Source organism: Stegodyphus dumicola, chromosome 8 (genome assembly GCF_044657685.1).
Source record: "Stegodyphus dumicola isolate Sdum_Otavi_A_Nest chromosome 8, ASM4465768v1".
NCBI classification, from domain to species: domain Eukaryota; kingdom Metazoa; phylum Arthropoda; class Arachnida; order Araneae; family Eresidae; genus Stegodyphus; species Stegodyphus dumicola.
Window position 1 is genome coordinate 36,278,127 of NC_140775.1, and position 19,902 is coordinate 36,298,028.

At 32.2% G+C, this 19,902-nt stretch overlaps 1 protein-coding gene and 1 non-coding gene across 2 annotated transcripts in view; both read left to right on the plus strand.

The window, feature by feature from the left end:
* The window catches only part of LOC146995732 (uncharacterized), a 164,190-nt gene extending 149,501 nt beyond the window's left edge, over positions 1-14,689 (plus strand). Inside the window, exons 4-5 of the mRNA XM_085822979.1 lie at positions 10,999-11,181; positions 14,470-14,689. Of these exons, the coding sequence (XP_085679105.1) occupies positions 10,999-11,181; positions 14,470-14,633 (347 nt within the window). The 3' untranslated portion in view covers positions 14,634-14,689. The remainder of the gene's footprint in view (positions 1-10,998; positions 11,182-14,469) is intronic.
* A 4,588-nt stretch (positions 14,690-19,277) lies between these two features.
* On the plus strand, positions 19,278-19,351 carry TRNAI-AAU (transfer RNA isoleucine (anticodon AAU)). The gene has a single exon. It is a non-coding gene; the product is annotated as a tRNA-Ile (tRNA).
* The last annotated feature ends 551 nt before the right edge of the window (positions 19,352-19,902 follow it).

The window sequence follows — 19,902 nt, forward strand, 5'->3', positions numbered from 1 at the left end:
TTATATGAAAAAGAACAACATCTTAGATTTTGGTTAAAATTGATGAACAAGAAGTGAAACTTTACTTGAAAATTTGGTATTTAAAATACGTATTTGTTTGAGAAGAAATATATTACTTTTATAATCATTGAATGTATTTTGGAATTATGGTAAATGCAACGAAAATAAGCTTATTATGAAGACGAACTCTCGTTATAGAGCAATTAAATGTATTAGGTTCTGGTGCCCATGTTCGAGCCCATGTTCGAGAGCAATTAAATGTATTCAGATTTTTTAACGTTTTGTGTGTAACCTTTATTTATTAAATATCATGATCTTCGTACTTAAACCACATAGAATTCAATTCGACAGCAATTATTTAAAATCAGCATATCTTTAGAATTAGAATCTTTAGAATAGTCTATCTCGCGCGCTGGAGGTAATAATATATTTTGTTATAGAAAGTTACCCTTGCTCCCTTTGAAATAGTTGAATTAGTTAATCAAAAGTTCGTTAAAATTTTACAAAATACAAAACAAGTAAGAAAACAAATTCGAGGTCCAGGTGCCCATGTTCGAGCGGGGGATTACGTATTCAAAATTTGATGACTGTAGGTATCATCGTTTTTTTTCACAGTGCGAGAAACATATATACAGTCATGCAGATTTTTCATTGTTTCATTTCTTTAAATATAATGCAAGGCAATGATATTTGGTGGCAACAATTTGAAAAGTGAAACGGACATTTATAGTGAAAAACCCGAAATGCCGTTTTGAAACTAATAGCCCTTCTGGGCTACCAGACCTTTGGTATGACAACAATTAACACTCTTTTGGGAATTCTAAGATATACTGATTTGAAATATATTGTGATTTTGCTGTTTACTTTTATGTGGCATAAGTACGAAGGAAATGATATTCAATAAAGTAAACTAAAATGACAAATAAAAATGTTGAAATCTATTAAAGGAACTCAACACTGATATCATAAACCGCGAAAAGACTGAAAAAGAAAATGCATGGCGTAAGTTGTTAATGGACAACCGGAGGAGATACTTGAAATCCATAATATAATAGTTTTGTAGCTATCAGTATAACATATTGTTCGCTATATAAACCATAATATATTGTTCCCTGTATAAACAATAACATATTGTTGCAGTTATATGGGAGCATTAGCCAATGCCTTAACAATTGAAATCTCAGTTGATTACTTTGTTGCCAGATTTTGCTTTATTCAAACGCTACTTCATAATCAAGAGAAGTTTAAAAATTTTATGAAACTTTCGTGGTTTATTGTAATTAAAATCTAGTAAAATAATGCAAAGATGTCTGAAACTACAAATACAAAATTGCTCAAATTATTCATATGTTTTGAACTTTAATCGTACGCAGTCATGAGAGGTATGTTTTATATTTTATTTACAAATGTTATGTTTACTTCCATAAGGATTTCTGAAAGAATTCGTGAATGTCAATTTAAAAAATAAATTACGAAAAGTAGAGCTGTTTAAATTAGTTCTAATTTAATGATTTATAAGCTTTAGAAATAGTGTTATTTAGTTGGAATTTATATTTCTTATTTTCATTTTGTGATATTGAAAAGTTAAGATGAATGTTAAGTTTGGTTAAAATTCTGTCTCTGTTACAGTAAAATAAATAGTGAAATTTTAATCATTTTTGAGAGTTATGTCTTTTTATCATTTTGAGAATTGTTCTCTGTAATACATTCAGTCTCCTTTGTTCTCTAATCTATCAATTTACCTTAAATTTCTCCATTTCATTGGAAAAGTTAAACATTTGATGTAATCCAATATAAAATTCGTTCGTAAACTGCTGACCGAACGATTAAACTCCACGGAATATTTCTAAATTGTCTTGCTCGGTCGCTGGTGAATTTTATAAGAATTTTTACTTTCCACCCGTAGAAGCAAACATTTTATTATTACATTCTTTTCCATCAGTTTCTGAGTCAATGTAAATTTTACAAGATCCTAAACAAAACAAAACAAAAAATGGTGTGATGAAATTCATTTTTCATTTTTTCCATTACAAAATCACAGTTACATTATTAGTTAATAAAATAACTATTTATAGTTAAAAATTCGCGATATAAAATTGTAGATATATTCTGTAAATAGAATTTTTTAATCTGTTATTCCCATTTAGCTATACGATAAATTATTTTTCTCCTTTTAGTGCTTTAATTATCATATCAATTTTAAATAAAGTTTACTCTATAAAAATATTTCTGTTAGTGCTTTAATTGTCATATCAATTTCAAATAAAAGCTTACTGTATAAAAAATATTTCTTTTAGTGTTTTAATTATCATATCAATTATAAATAAGAGCTTACTATAGAGAAATATTTCTTTAGTGCTTTAATTATCATATCAATTTCAAATAAAAGTTTACTACATTAAAAATCCTTCTTTCAATTGTATTTTATTTTCTGCTTTTTAGTCTCTAATACACGTCATCAATTAAGAAAATTGTAGTCGTTATTAAAACATAAGCAATAAATTTTAAGAAAATTATGAATTAAATAAAATTTTAAAAAATGAACGTCGTTCAGAGATTGAAGAAGTCGCTTTGAATCTCAGTAACTGAATGCAATAATGAACATTTTACTTAAAGCTAAAATGAGAAATTTAATATCGCTAGTTCAAATTCACCAAGACGGCAAACTTCGCAACTAAGCGCGCCAAGATGGCAAATTCAATTAGCAGTTTTTTTTCGGTGAAACATTTTTTTTCCCCTCCGTCTGCTTCAGACTGCAACAGATTTTTAAAAAAATGTAGGAAATCTCACACTTAATTTTTTTTTATTATTCTTATCTTAAAAGGGGGTCAAAAGTTTGTTTTATAATCTGTAAAAATTTTAAAACTTTATCTGATACATTTTTGGATGTTGAAATTTTAAAATCATAGAAGTCAAATATCTAAGAAAATCCAGAGATTTTCAAAAATTCACCATAAATTCAGAAATTCATTTACAACTTTCATACAAGTTTAAGTGAAAAAAAATTTTTTTTTTCGCTTTATTCGACGATGCGGACAGTAAAATTCTGATATGCTAAGTTATTAGTTAGTTCGTTAAACGAAGATATATGTATGAAAAATAATTTACAAATTAAATAAAAAAGTCTAAAATCGAATTTTGAAAAAAAAAAAAAAAATCGCTTCATTACATTGCTTTGACATTAACCAATTGTATATGTACAAATTTTGAACTCGATAGCTTATCAGGAAGTAGGTTAAAAATAGATGACGATAATCCACTCACAATGAAACAGCATGGGTGAACTAAACAAAAATACGAGCGTTTAATAATTTTTCTAAGCACAAAATGCATTTAAAATAAAAAATGTCTGTATTAAATATGGATGAGTGGTTAAGATTTTTTTTTTAACTTTCGATCTTCCCTGGCATTTTACAACGTGTAATTATTAACTTAATAATAATAATTATTATTAATTTTTTATCTCATAATTTTTAGCACAAAGTAAGAGATACTTTACCAAGAATTATCCTCGGTATTTATAATTTAGTACCGTTCAATGCTGATGGGGTAACCAAATAGTATTATTAAATAAAATTATGTATTAAGGTCTTGGAAAGTAATTGCATTAACACATCGACGTGTCACCTGTATATATGTTCGCAACAAGCAAACAGCAGAGCATAAAAAATCTGTGTTTCAGTATGTTACTAATTAATTCCTTGTTTTATCATTTGCCATTTTTGTTCATGTAAATTTTTTTTTAAAGTTTTTCTCGTCATATAATGACTTATTATGATTTTAAGTCGCAGATTTTCTTAGCACTGAATTATTTTAAGGTGTTATGGATTATCTTTATGATAATCCACAACCTGAATATATGATGACCTTAATGGTAATTCTACATACTGAGGTTGACCCGTTGCCAAGACGTTAAAACTTCTGAATTCTTGTAGTGCCTTTTCAGGCTCGTTCTTTTAAAATAGACACTTCAAGGCCTTTTCACCCACCCTTATTTTCAATCTCAACGCTTGTCATCATCACCATAAAGCAGTTATTTCTCCACCTAATTTGAAACTATAGTTCACGTCAGTCTTCAGTAGTGTACTTTTTAAGAGGCAAAATACGCTAAACGGAAATGAAGTGGGAGAATACAATTAGAAAATTCGACCACCTGCCGCAGCTATCGTTACCTTAGTTAAGAAGCAAGTCGGGCGGAAGGATGACACTGAAGGATCTGAAATAACTGACTGTAGTGATGGAATCAATTGTTTTAAAGTGTCGCTATACTTTTGCTAGACGAACAGTAGTAGTAGTATATAAATATCAATGATCACAAACTGGAGCAAAATAAATATAAAAAGTTAGGTAGTGGCGCGACTTTCTGGAATTGGAGAACACTTTTCAAACCCAGAAAGAAGTCTTTCCGAAATTTCCTATTTACTTGTAAAATAATAAAACAGCGAGTATAATTTTTTTTATTTTTTATTTTCAAGTATCGTACGCTTATGCATTTCTCTTCTGGCAGTTTTAACTACTTCGCGGTCCTACAAAACTCAAATATTTCTTTCCTTTTTTCCCTCCAAACACTAAATTTTTGCATCTGAAACTAGCCTTAGATATGTTTCTTTCCTCTTTTCACCAGTTTCCAAGACCTACTTAAAAAATCGCCTATTTGTTACACTTAAGGTTACTGAGTATTGTCTCCATACTCAAAAGAAAAATTTCTTTTGTGATTTTTAGTCTCTTATCTGAAAATTAACAAAGACGATTGCCTAAAAGTCTGCTTTCAAATCAGCAGTAGTTCCATTGCAAAGCCAGCTGAAACGAGATTGGAAGTGCACTCCTATCCCCCATCTCTTTAAGTGAACTTTACTTTGAGTGATCTTACTTAACGTAGCTATGGGAAGAGCTTGACTAATTAAGCCCTCAGTCATCTCCTTTCATTTTCGCTGCATTCTGGGGTTGGATAACACAAAGGGACGAATGTTTATCGGGAGTAAGAAGCCAGGCCATTTTTAACCCAATCGAGTGTGTTCCGTTACTGAATACTGAAGACTCTTATCAAATCGACGGGTCTGTCTCGGGAAAATGGTGAAGTGCTTAAAATATGTTTCAAAATTTTTTTTAATTTCGGAGAGTGTTTACAGATTTTTAGAACAATTTGGATAAAGAATTTTAAAAAAATGCTTTGGAATAAAAATTTATGGCAACAGCTTATTATTTGAAATGAGAAATATCGTTTACTGCTGTAAAATTTATTCTTCTTTCAAAATGTCGCCTATACACAAGCTGTGGATTGAAGGATATGTTTTTGCACTTTCCGAAGAGAAATATTTCTATTCCATAATTCAAAAGCGTTATGAAATGCATGATTTTAAAATTTCTAACTGCAAACTAAGCAATATTCTTAATCGAAAAGGGAAATCGTCAGTTGTTAATTCTACATGGAAAGAATAAACAAATACCCGAGAAAGGTACGTACTGTTTCTAAAGTTAAATCGCTGGTAACAAGAGAAAATACCCCGACGCAGAACTCAATTGCAGAGTCTTTAAATACATCTGTATCCTCAGTAAATTAAATAATAAACGAAGATTTGCAGTTTAAGCAATGAGAAACTTTGTTTAATATTAAAATTTCTACAAAGGAATCTTAATGCTTCGAAACCCGCTTTTGTTTTTTTAAAATATTTCTTTTCGGGTTACTCTTTTTTTAGAATACTAAAATTCTTCCACAAATTAACATTTTGCATTTTCTTCTCCAGTGTTACTGTTGCTTCTGCTGAGCATTTTTTCTTACGAAATTTGTCAACTTTCTGGAACCAATTGGAGAGATGAAAGTAAGAAAATTAATAATAATTTTGTAAGAACCACTTGCTTATCTTCTAAGTGGCAACTACACGTGTAATAAGTGCGTGTGCGTGTAGGAACTACACAGGAGAAGGATTAAAAGTATCCTTTAAAATTCACAATGCGTCGACTTGACGCTAACACACTACGCCTCACTCGGGAGGCGACTCAAATAACAAGAACTAAACTAAAAATTCAAAGATACTAACAAGTAGTAGAACTTCTCTACAGTGGCGCCCTTGCTTAATACGCTTCTCAATTTGGTTAGGAATTTAAATTCATCTATAAGGTATTGTATGCTGGTGAGTTTTGAAACCGACGGCAGACATTTAATATAGATGATAAATTCAATATAAAGATTCTGGAAATAGAATCTTTTTAACCGGCAGCAACGGGACCGCTACGATTTATGCTACAATGGAAACAATATACTCATCTTACGTGAAAGAACATTTTGGAAGATTCCATCGGTTTAATATTGATGCAGCCTGGACAGTAATTATTTAATTACAGGAAATATTCACACTTTATGGACATAATTTTCATAATTAATTTTTATGCATGAAAGCTAATATTTAAAAAAATTTTTTAGGCTATTTACTTTTATCTAGTTGCCTTGATTCTTGGTTATAGCTGCAGCTGGAACTTGAGTGAACTTTTCTTAGCACAGTCATTTTAATTTTTGTATGACTGTATGAAGTATTCCTCTTCGGCCATTTTCCAAAGTCCGTTCAGTGCTCTTAGATGCCGTTTTCCTAAGACTTCGTCGGTTTTCTTTTGATGCAGCCGATGCAGCCTGGACAGTAATTAGTTAATTACAGGAAGTCATCCGCACTTTATGGAAATTATTTTCATAACTAATTTTTATGCATGAAAGATGTATTTCTTGAGGCGATTTGCTTCTGTCTATCAGCCTTGAATCTTGGCTGTAGCTGCAGCTCAAATTTTCCATGAAAATAAACTTCTCTTAGCACCTACATGCCAGTTTTATCCTATTCCTCTTTGGCCATTTTCCATTAAGTCCGTTCAGTGGTCTTGGATGCCGTTTTCCTCCTAAGGCACGCTTGAACAAACCGAAAGCACAAAAGTCCGTAGGAGAAGCGTCAGGTATTGCATTAAGTGGGATATATTTTATTACTCTTTCTGATTCCTTCTCTGCTAAATAACAGGCAGACGGCCTGTTATTAGACAGGCTACAGGCTTTGTTCTCCGTACGAACCTCAACTTTTTTATGTCCTTTCCATAGAAGGCCGGACTTTTTTCGTCAAAAATTGGTTTTTAAATACTCTGCTGATAGTACAGGTAATTAATTTTAACATTATTTGAGAAATGTTTGAGTTTTAATTTACCGGTGTAACACCCCGCAGTTATCAGGATGTAAAATTTTCTGTACACAGACGAAACCATTTCGTACGGTTTATTTCGTCAGTTGAGCTATAGAAAAATGATTCTTTTTTATTACCGTCATTTAAGTGTATATACTCATGCCTCATCAATTGTTACCACGAATTTTCATTTATCAGCAGCTAGGTATTTTTCACATAATTTTCTAAAATTCGCTTTTCTTTCGGCAGTATTCTTTGGCAAAAGCAAATGAACTTTAGTTCTAAATACTTTTCTTAATTTTAAATCTCTAGGAATGATTTTACTTACAATGCCAGAAGAAATTCCCATTTCTGATGTGATGAGTCGGTGGGTTTTCTTTCAGGATCATAGGCTTTACTTTCTTGATCTATATCCGCATTCGAACAGTCTTAGGATGAGATTTTGCAGCCATTTTTTCATTTTTACTTTCAGCTAGATTCCTTTTCCTTTTAGATTTAATATATTAAAAATATCTTTCTTTACAATGCAGAAAACTCGATTTTTACACCGCTGTACAATTTGTTGATGAGAATATTTTACTTGGAAAGTGCATTAATGTAAACTTCGAAATAATTATCAATTTTTGGAGCCATTTCTAAAATAAATCTCTTATTCTGCATTCCAGTCAAACAAAATTAGAGCAGACAATTTAATCCTATTCTCTGGAAAACTGCTTGGAATTAAGAATAAGGGACACTGCGAAAAAAAAAAGTTTTTTTTTTAAACCAAACTAATTATTTTAACAAAATTTTTAATTTTATTTACTAAAAATTTATCAAAATATACAGAAATGGTAACAATAACGCAAAAGAAAATAATTTCAATTATTATTTATTTTCTGGAATCTACTGGCATCTGCAATAAATTTCTGTTAGTTATACTTTATATTTCAAACGTACTGATAATTAAAAATTAACTTACAAGCGAACATGTATTTCAAATAGTTCTAATGTGTTGAGTTAATGACTAAATTCAGTTATTTACTGATAAATAATTGCTTAAAATAAATAAATTACGAAAACTTTCCAAGTGGAACAGAACTTAAGAAAAAATGAAAACAATCTCTTATCTTTCTTTTCATTCAATAAATTTTTCTTTGTCGGATACAGATAAAATATCTATATTTGTATGTTAAATAATTATAAATTTCTTTACTTCTTACCACAACTTTCAACTGCAACACCTCATAGCTTTTCCATTTTTCATAAAGCTTGTAATCTTGGGGAAAACTTACTAAAAACTGTCGTTGTCACAGAATGTGGATCTGCCTGGTTCTTTATTATTAATATTCAACTGCGAAAAAGACACTGTTCCCATATAAGTGCATTTTCAAACAAAGCGATTATTCTTATCACGAGAATTTGTAACTGAGGATAATTACCTTTTAATAAATTCGAAAAAGGTTAATAAAACTTGTATTTTCATATCTTTGAACAAGATTTAAGTCACAGTGAAAATTAATTAGCTCCATTTGTAGTTCTTGAGGGGCATTACTCGCGTTTATTTATAATGGCAATGAAAATAATGTAAAACTGGGCTAAAAAATCATTAAAATCTTTCTTGAAATTTTTTGTTTTAACAATGATAACTAACGTACGGGAGATAGGCCCACCAGCGGCCGAGCGGTAAAGACGCTGAACACTGGTAGTTCGGTCAGAGGTTCGAATCCCGCAAACGGGCTGGCTGCATGGGCGTTTTCTTGTATCCCCATGTGTAACGTATGTACGAGCCAGTTTCCCTTAGAAAGTCCTCCAAGAAGTCATCCCTCCCCTTAGGCAGATAGCCCTCGTGTGCTTTTCCATAATTAAATAATCCAATCCAATCCATACGGGAGATATATTCGTGTATCCCATAAAATCGCTCTCTAGAAGCAAAGTTTGAGACCACTGATATATATAACACATATTGAGGATTTATATTTATCTAGGTCATTAGCACAGCAGGCGCCGCTTAATGTGGTCACATATGTCCATAACTATTTTGATTAACTGCATGATAAATTAAAAGAGAAGAAATAACATCTTTCAAAACAGCAATTAATTTAATATAGATTTAACTAATATAAACATATAAATAGAAACTTTCCAGGATTTTAATCAAGGGGAAAATTATGCACTGTTTTGTTATATGAAGATTGAGGGAAAACCATTTATTCCATTTTTTTGCGAAGATTCAGCAGGAAACGTATTCAAGTTTGTACTTGTAACTGAGGAAAGATACTGCGTACTGGGGAATATTTATGTTCGTTCTTGTCTCTGGAAATGACAACCTCTTGGTTTCGTCCGTTAAGTTCTTCAGTAGTACTTATAAATACGGAAAGCCGAAATGGCGGAGTTTCGCGAGGAAGCGGATGAAAACAGGGAGAATCCGTGAAGTTATGGAAACTGTAGGAGCAACCACACATGATTTAGGATCTGACTGTTTCTAATGTTTTTTCTTTGATTTGTGATACCAAAAAAACAACGAAGTCTCAAAGCGTTTATTGAACTTGGGAGTTATAAATACCCAAATCTTCGGTCTTCTCTCCAGTCTCCAATTATCTCTCCAGTCTTGTAACGCTTCTGCCTGTGATGCACCGATGTTCAAATGAGGGATCTTCACAGAGTGTGTCTTACTAATACTGAGCATCTTGTATCCAAAACGAGCAATGTAATGATGTGCAGATTTGTATAAACAACTTTTCTGCATTCAACGGCATTATAAAAAATCAGGTTAAAACATAAGAGAAGCTTTGGCCATTGACGGAAAATCACCAGTAGATCGCAGAGGAAAACATTCAAACCGAAAACATGCAATTCCCAAGGAAACTATTTCTAAAATAATCGAGTTTATCGGCTCCATCAAGGAAAGAAAGTCTTCTTATTCCTTAAAAAAGAGTAAGAAAATATGCCTGCCGGCAGAGTTTAACATCACAAAATTACACGACATATAGTAAACGAACAATCCAGTGTCATGTGATAAATTCAGGGATGTTTCTAAGTTCAGTATCGGATTCTGTTACCCAAGAAAGGATACTTGTAGTCTTGTGATACATTACAAGCAGAAACTGATATGCTTGATAAAAAATCTGGGAAACTTGCTGAAGAACAAGAAAAAGTGAAATTGATTCAAGAACTGAAAAATAAAATGACGGAAAAGAATTTCACTTGAGGAAAAGTCAATTATGACGGTTAAGAAGCTTTGTGTTTCCAAGACTAACAGAAGAAACTGGGGAAAAAGGATTTTAGCCAGCTTGAAAAAACATTAAAAATTCGTTTCTGTACTATTTTGCATATATATATATATATATATATATATATATATATATATATATATATATCAAGCAAAGCAGTAATAACAATTTTTGAAAAACCAAAAAACCAATTTTGGTCTAGAAAAATATATATATATATCATATATATATTATAATATGTATATATGTATGCATATATATATTATAATCATATATATATATTATAATATGTATATATGTAATATGTATATATGTATGCATATTATAATATATATATATATATATATATTATAATAAAAATGTCATTAAATAAAGATTGAAAGTTAATTACGAATTTTTATAACAATAGTGTCTTCTTGGTTAAAGTTACACAAACTAAAAAATTAATTTTTCTCAAAATTTCTCTCAACGGACAGAAATGGTTTTGCCTCCCGGATCTTCATATATATTGTTATTAATTATGAATTGCTTATGTATTTATATTTAATTAATAATTATATATTTTGAATTATGCATATTTTATCGGTTCGTTATAAAAACAAAGAAATTAGTATGATTTCTGTTGCTTGCAGAACTGTTTGGAAACCCCTTCGAAGAACTGGGCAAGAGTATTCTACGCGCAGCGTCCAAGGTGCCTGGCATCCGCTTGATGTTGCCCGAAAGCGACAATGGTTTCCCTTTGTCTGAGCTCACATTATGGGACACTCTGATCGGCTGCTTGATTTACGCTCTGGTTTTTGTTTTCCTTCTTTGGCGTGAGTATGCATGGAGTATAACTAAGATTTTAGTAAAGAACATACCCATAATGTAAAATAATTTGTGAGTTCGTTGTCTTATGGAGGACATACCATGTCAGAATCAGACTCATATTCAAGATCAAGCGAAGACTCGAGTTTAAATCGTCAAATAGAAATTATTTGAAGATGGCATATAGTTTCAAAAACGAGACGGTAGAGTACCTACCCACACTGATAGAAGATCTAAAGGCCCAGTTGAAATCTGGTTGTTTATAGGTTACTAATTACTGCCGAATACACGAAAAAGCTTGTTGGAAACCGATGGTAGCCAAGAATAAACCCAGAGAACGTAGGGCTTTTCAAGCTGGGTTGACACTATGGCTTAAATACCTTTAAAGTTTTAAGCATCATTATCGGTATTCCTGTTATAAAATCTGTGAAACTTGATGTAAAACTCCCAACTTAGTTAGGAAGGCTAACTCCACATTTGATAACCGACTATTTTTCAAGCAAACTCTAATTCTCGAAAAAAGGGCTTCCCAGCGAATTTTAAATTTATGTTTATCTTCAATGATTGCTTGCAGCAATAATTGAAAAAATACACCCAACAAATAAAATTTAGACAGTTACTTTTTAACCCAATAAAAATTAAACATCAAAGATGTTCAAGATTCTATGTAAAACGGGATGTATTTTCTAAGCCTAACATGATTTTCAAACCATAGCTCTTTACGGAAGTCAAAATTATCTTCATATATTTCACTGAAATTAATGCTATCTTGGAGGGTGAAGCTTTTGTAGGGTGGCCCAACAAAAGCACTTGAATTTCATATGCGAAAATTTAGTCTATGTTTTAACAATGAGAAATATTTTTCCATCCATACATTTGGTAAACTGTCCGATTCAGAAACGTCGAGTTTGAGTTGATCTGACAATAGTGGTATTTTATCACTGTCAATTCATTTCGTAGTTTCGTTGCAGCTTCGCCAACATGGAGCGCTTCACAAAAGAACAACCAATTTTCATTGTAAAAACTTATTATAAGAATGACAAGTGTTGTGCACGATGTGTTAGGAAGCTTCTTGCAGTATTTGGACGTGAACGTGCACCTAATAAAACAACATTTCGCAGAGTTTTAAAGAAATTCGAGAACACAGTTTGACAGCAGACATTTAGTCACCATCTCTCGATCCAGCCGGCCTATAGAAAAATCAGTATTGGGCAGGATAGTGTTACTGTGAGTCCCAAAAATTCCAGACTTGGAAAGAAGCAACAAAATGATTTGCAGAAGAATCGTAAAAGTGCCAACAATCACCTTATTTAGCAGATATGTGAAAGGTGATTATGAATTTCGTCGAGAGAGTGCGCTGCGGCGGAGCAAGTTGTGGAAGACATATGCCAGATATTATTTTTCATTTTTAAATCGGAACTTTTGACTGTTGTAAGTAGGTAAGAATATTTTTCATTTCCCAAAAAACAAGTATTTTGCTGTGCTATTCAAATCCGACGTTCTTGTTGGAACACCCATTACCTAGTAATGAAGTTCTCATACCACATGCAGCAACGCAAACGATCCTTAAGAGAACAAGAATAACTTGGCAAAAGTTTTCATCATATTTAAAAATAGATTATTATTCTTTTAGATAAAAAAAGGAAAGAAGCCCATGTACCAAAGAGTGGTTTCGCAAAAGCCACTCTGTGGCCTGGACTCCATGTCCAGACCAAAGAGAAGTCTAGACATCTGTTTTATGGCATTGTCTAAGACTAAAGAGAGGTGTAGACTTGACTCGGTGTCTTTTTTAACCAATCTTTAAAACTGAGCTTTCGATAAGTTTTTTTTAAGCAATTGAAATGTCTAATACGGTAAAAGTCACGAGAAGTTCTATTGTAAGGAATTCTGTCAAGGAGTACTGTGTAGAAGGATTTGCCTTACATATGAATATATCGCAGGTAAAAATGTAATAAAATCATGAGACACCAGTTCATTTCATCTAGCACAGTAAAAAAAATTAAAGAATCGTTTCCTAGGCCTTAAGCATGCATTTTAATGTTCCTAAATTTAATCAAAAATGCATTGAATTATATGTATTGTTAATATTTGGATGATTTGCATGGTCAAGCAACCTACAAATGTAATTAATAACTTATTCATTTTAGAGTTCTGAAAACGATGAGAAATTGCTTCGCGTATTCTTATATAAATGTACCGGCCTTTTATACTTATATAATATTTTACAAAGTTTTAATTCGATGTATTATTTCCTAAATGCACTTCCTTTGCCTCAGCTACATGTGTTGACAGTTTAAGAAAAAGCTTGCTTCCGTGTCTACCTAGTGCAGGTTAGTTGAGCACCCACCTAGTAGTAATCGGCATATTTTATCGGCAATCTGATTCTTCGTAGACTTGTAAAGACATTACGTAATTTCGAAGCAGGAGACATGAAAAATGAGCAAATTTTCTTTTTCGAACCTGGACCTGTCGAATACGCGCCGAGTGTGCTATCGGTTACACCACGAAGGCCTGGAGAAAGGAGGAAGAAAATACTTTACAAAATAATTAAAATAAATATTTGGATTTTTCTAGTGTTTTTTTTACACTAGTTAAAGTTTTAAAATAAAATTATACTTTTTAGTTACTGTTTAAATTTAAATACTGAGTGAGTATTTTTTTGTTAACAGTTCGTGTAAACTTTGTGAATAAACATGCTAGAAGAGGGGGGGATAGAAATGAAACAAAAATTTTGAACCATTTTTACAACTCCAAGCAGTAACTGTTTTTACAGATTTCGGATATCTTCCTGAGTTCGAATCACAAATTTAAATAATATAGTGAATATAAAAAGAATGCATGGCAACACTTAATACTCTCTGTAAACGTAAACATTTTTCAGATGACACGAACACGTTCCGCACAATTTTTTATCTTCGCCTTTTCTGATTAAAAGAAAAAAAAAAAAAAAAAAAAAAAAAATCGTTCTAACAAATCATTCATCTGAAAATCACTTTGAAAGCTAGTTTTGTTGAAAATATTATCATTATCCTCGCATCAATAATGATTAATAATAGTCAGATTTTACAGGTTATGTATTAGTTAATTATTGCACTACCATCCTGATACCAGCTAATACTTTATACTTAATTCTGAGATTGGATAATGTAATACGAGTTTTAATTCGATGTAATTTGTATTCCTATTCTAAAAATTTTCGTACAGTGCTGTCACTGCTTTCTTAAGATAGTGTGTATATTTTTCTATGATTTCTCTGACAGCTGAATGAAATTGTTGTAATATTTTCTTTTGTTTAGTGGCAACACCTCTACCGGAGATGACAATCCACCTATTGCTAGTAGTTCAGTTCCAACAACGTGAGCTTGGACCTAGAGAAGTGCAAGAAGAAATACACATTCCAAGATGGCATCCAGGAGGAGGCGAAGGACCTATATTTAATCCTCCACAGTTCGATGATTAATAGAAGGAAATTTATTAAATTTAAACTGCAATAAAATTCATTCTTTTGATCTTCGATTAACTTTTCATTGTACAATTGAAACTGTAATTTTTCCTTTCTTCTAACTAGAGCGAAGAAGCACTTAGTTTGTTAATGAATCCGACATGAAATGAAAACTTAACTCTAAATATGTAATATCAATATTTTATTGAGGAAAATTAATTTTAATTATTACTATTTCATTTAGAAATATATAAATAAAAATAATCAAAGCATAAATAATTAAAAATAATAAATAAATCAATAATACCTACATAAATGACTTGAAATTCGACTCAAAAAAATTCAATTTTAGAATCCCGGTATTTATTTCTGCGTTTCTTTTTTGAATGTGAAATGATATGAAGACGAAAACGTCAAATTGTTTTTAAAAAATAATAACTTGCTGTCTGAAAATTTCAGATTACGGTCTAACAGCTCAAAAGTTTACATTAAAAAAGTCTGAAATGTTTCAGATTTTAATGGTCTCCCAAAAGGGTTTGTTAAGGTTTTTTACGCTCCGGCTGAGCTTGCTGTGTACCAGTCTGCTTTTGCACTCGTTATAGCTAAACCTCCCCTTTTTGCCTTTTTAGCTTTATCACTAAGCATCATTCCTTCGCACGTAAGCTACATACAGTTCAACAACAATATCACAAAATTTTTAAAAGATACATAACAGCATATGCTTATAATTCCCGATCAGTGTTTATATTTTTTTCAGTCTTTTCTCAGTTGATTTTATCAATATTCAGTTTTCTTAGTTAACTTGTAGAGACATTAGGTTTTTTTTTTTTTTTTTTTTTTTTTTTGGTAGCAGGAAAGATGAAAAATGAGCAACGCTCTCGCCGGGAATCAAACCACGGACCTCTGGAATACGCGTCCAGCATGCAGACCGCCACACCACGAAGGCACGCTAAGAAGGCGGGAGAAATACCTTATAAGATGGCTAAATTTTTTTCTCTTTTTATTATTAACTTTATATGTGTTAACTTTAGTTATTAAATATCGTATTCTTTGCACATAGGCCACAGGAAATTCTATTCAGCGGCAAAATCGCAAAATATTTAAAAACAGCATATCTTAAGAATTCACGATAGAGTGCTAAAGGTTGCTATGTATATTTTTATATTCGCTATATTATTTCTTCAAAAACTAGCCACTCGGGCAGCCAGCCGCTTAAAATAGTTATTATAAAAAAGAAAAAGTATTGTTGCGTTCTATGGGTTCGTGGATTCGACTAATTGATGAATAACAACACTTGATGAAGAATCAAAACATAATTTATTCGCCAGTAAGCACTATTACAAAGGATAGTTCCAGAGACACGTTTACACTCGTCGAAAAGCTACGGCAAACAAGCTGAAACAATCAGCCACACAGCCTTCAGGCTACAGTAGTGAAAAGAACTTTACGGCAAAGTACTAAAGTACATCTCCCGACTCGGTCGATCGTTCTCAAGTTAATCTCTGAACTCAAGACACTATTTTCTCCCTGTACAGGTAGGGTATATATAGCTTTAACGTACCTTCGGGAATATTTCGGAGAAAGCAGCTAAAAGTGCGTTCAGAATGCTCTTGCTCCGTCTATGATATATCGCCAATTTTGTCTCCAAATATTGCCAAATGTGGGATTTCGCACCGTATCTGGCAACCCTAAACGCGCCGTTGACTCACGCTCACCAGCTCGACGACTTCTGGCCTGCATTCATTTGACATCGCTTAATACTTTAATTAGCATTCCCTAACTTATGGCTTAAATATGAATTCTTAATAATTAATTATTCACTTTAAAAACTTTATTATAAAAAAATTACCTTAAATATCTTTTAGGTTATTTCATCATACTATTCGCAATTCTTAAACTGTTCCACAAGGGGTAGAGTTTGTCGCTCAGGTAGTTTTTTATATAAACGTTTTAATACACGTTTATATAAATATAATACATTAAAAAGTAGAAGAAAATATTCTTAAGAACTGCGTTTATTGTTTTTAAATTGCTTAGTTTATTACTCGATAACCTTCCAGATTAAATGTGAAAATATCTTGGGTTTTACTGAATGGCAACATGCTGGCGCGTCGAAGATAAAAATATTTTATTTCTGGTCACGGCAACACATTTGATAGAGTCGAGTTTTTTAATTAAAATGCAATGATAAATATCTTACATTTTTTCCGAATGACAATAGTCTTGCGCTGGAGGTAAAAATGTGTTATTTAGAACATTGCTGCTACTGCTCGCTTTCGAATCGGTTGAGTTTGTTAATTTAAAATTCATTAGAGTATTACAAAACATGAAATAAATGATAAAGTAAATTCGAAACTCGAAATTCAAGCTTCCAGTTGCACATGTTTGAGTTGCACTACATTATTCAAAACATGATGCTTGTAGGTACTATTGTTTTTTTTTTTTTTTTTTACAGTGAGAGGAACTTACATACATACAAGCAGGTGTTTCGTTGCTTAATTTCATTAAAATAATATCGGACGATAATATTTGTTAGCAACAATTTGAAAAGTGATAAGGGTGTTTATGGTGAATACACGCAGAATCTCATTTCGAGATTAATACCCCATTTTAGTCTAAAAAAAATCGAACAAATATTTGGCGTCTTTTAAATAAGATCTTGTTAAACAAAAATAATATCTATTCTTCCGAACTCATAAAACTAACTTCAAATTTAAAAGCTAGGGCATTTTTTCCCTGGCTTTCTATTTTTTTAATATAGAGGGGTATATAGGGAAAGATATCAAAATATCAGAACATTAATTAATTAAGTTATTAAAAAAAAGGAAAGAAAGAGAGAGAGAAAGGGGGATATATAAAGAGCTTCCAATTTATATGTTATTTACATAACCATAAGATTTTATATTGTTACGAAATGTACATGCGTTCAATGTTACGAAATGTACAGGCGCGGTAAGATGGCTTCCCCGCAAAGCAGTTTTAGGGTTGCCATAAAATGGCAAGGGTAGGCAGGGTTGCCATATTTGGCGAGAAATCGCCCATTGGGAGACAAAATTGGCGATTTTGCAGGGACGGATGGAGAACCTTCTGGAACGAATTCTTACCGGTTTAGCCCAGAATGTTCTCGAACACAAGCCGAAAGCCATATAAACCATGCTGGTCCGCAGTTCGTTAGTATCGAGAGTGTGCCTCGTCGTCTAAAGTGCGAGATAGTCAGTCCGTGAGGAGTCAATCGAACTACTGAGTGTAGAGGCCCCAAAATTGTTGAACATACTAATTCAAGACATGGGGAAACGGATTATGTGAGAAAAAATATTAGTTTCGATAGATCGCGCTGTGCAACGGAAAATATGCTGAAAAAGGCACAAATAATTTAAAAAAGAACCAGACATAAAGTATGGAAATATTCCTTTTTAATTTCTATTGCTAATACGAAAAAAAAAAAAAAAAAAAAAAAAAAGTTAAGAAACTTAAACTGTCATTGTAACTGCAATTTCGCTCTCTGGCAATCTCGTTCTCCACATCTTAATCCATGTGATTTTTGGCTGTGGTGTTACTTAAAAAATCTTGTTTATCGACGACTACTGGTAACTTTGGCAGATTTGAAAGACAATATCACTCTGCATGTGAGAAGCATCTCAATCGACTCATTACGATCAACAGTTGAACATGCTATCCACAAACTGCCGATTTTACATCTTGAAGAAGGAAACTATATTGAGAAGGTTCCCTTGCATCGATAAGGTCTTTGTGATATGAATGTTTGGTACGTTCGAATAAAATGTCCTATAAAGTGTATTTTGTGTCTTTTCAGCTTATGTTTTGTTGTACGGTGCCACCTATCGGTGTTTCTGGAACTATTTTTTTCATGTAATCCGTTTCCAAATGTATTGAACAGTATGTTTAACAATTTTGGAGCCTTTACACTCAGTAGTTCGATGTATAGAGAGCTCAAAGTAGGGGTGTTTTAATTTTAAGCCACCTTGTATATACCCACTCTGTATGGCCCACTCTTTCTCTCTCTATATACGTATTGCACCACTCTCTCTTCTCTTTTTATATATTTATATACTTTTGGTGCGGCCCATTGCAGCCACATCTACTACCTTTTTTTGTACATATAGGCTTATGCAACTGCTTTGCTTTCATTCTTAGTATAAAAAGCATACACATGATTGTGAATTTTTTTTTTTTTACTGTCTTGAGTCATGAAAATTGAATTTACTTGCGATTCTCAGCTATTTTTTCCATTTTCCCCCTCGTGTTGAAGTTAGGTGCCGTGATACCATAAAAAAGCGTTCCACTAGCTGTCAAGCGGCAGAATCGCTGAACACTGGTAGTTCGCCACGAGTTCGATTCCAGCGAACGAGCTGACAGCAAGGCCGTTTTCGTGGTTTTTCCATGTGTAATATAGGTACCAACTAGATTCCTTTAGAAAGTCCTCCGATAAGTCATCCTTCATCTTAGGCAGATAACTCCAACGTGTTTTGCCGTAATTAAACAAACGAACTATAAGGAAATTGCTAATCTACGTCTTTAGTAGTTTTGCAAGAGTAACCATGTGTTTCGTATTTAATTTGGACAGTTTATATTTTATGTTTATATTCTTCGTATCCATACCATATTTTAATAGAAATACGCAGATAAAGCCTTTCTCCTGTAGGCCCATTAGCTCAGTTGGTTAGAGCGTCGTGCTAATAACGCGAAGGTCGTGGGTTCGATCCCCCCATGGGCCAACAACTTTTTGAAAATCTTACATTTTTATTTAAATGAGTTATTATTAAATAATCATACTAATAAATTGCTTTCCAATCTGATTTATTTAAATAAAAATGTATTTAAACAGATTAGATTTAAAAAGAACAAAAATATTCTTAAGAACTTTGCTTATTGCTTTTAAATCGCTTAGTTTGTTACTCTGTAAGCTTTCAGAATAAATTTGAAAGTTAAACGAACTGAATCCTTACGTACAGATGTCATGCAAAAACTTTGTTAAATTGCATTCGATAGCGGTAAAACTGGATATTTTCGTTGAAATATGGTACCCGGAATTTTTCGCGATTACAATGCTTCCTTAAATTGGTAATATCTGTAAATAAATATAAGCTTCTAATTTCAAAAGCTCTGAAATGCAGTCAGCATTAGTGTTGCCGCTCACAAATTTTTACTACTACAGTTTTCATTATTGGTAATTGAGCAACTTTCAGGAAAAATATTAATTCAGCATGGTTTTTAATTGATATAATTGGACAAACAAAAAATGTAGCTTTTTGAAATTCGTTTCCTG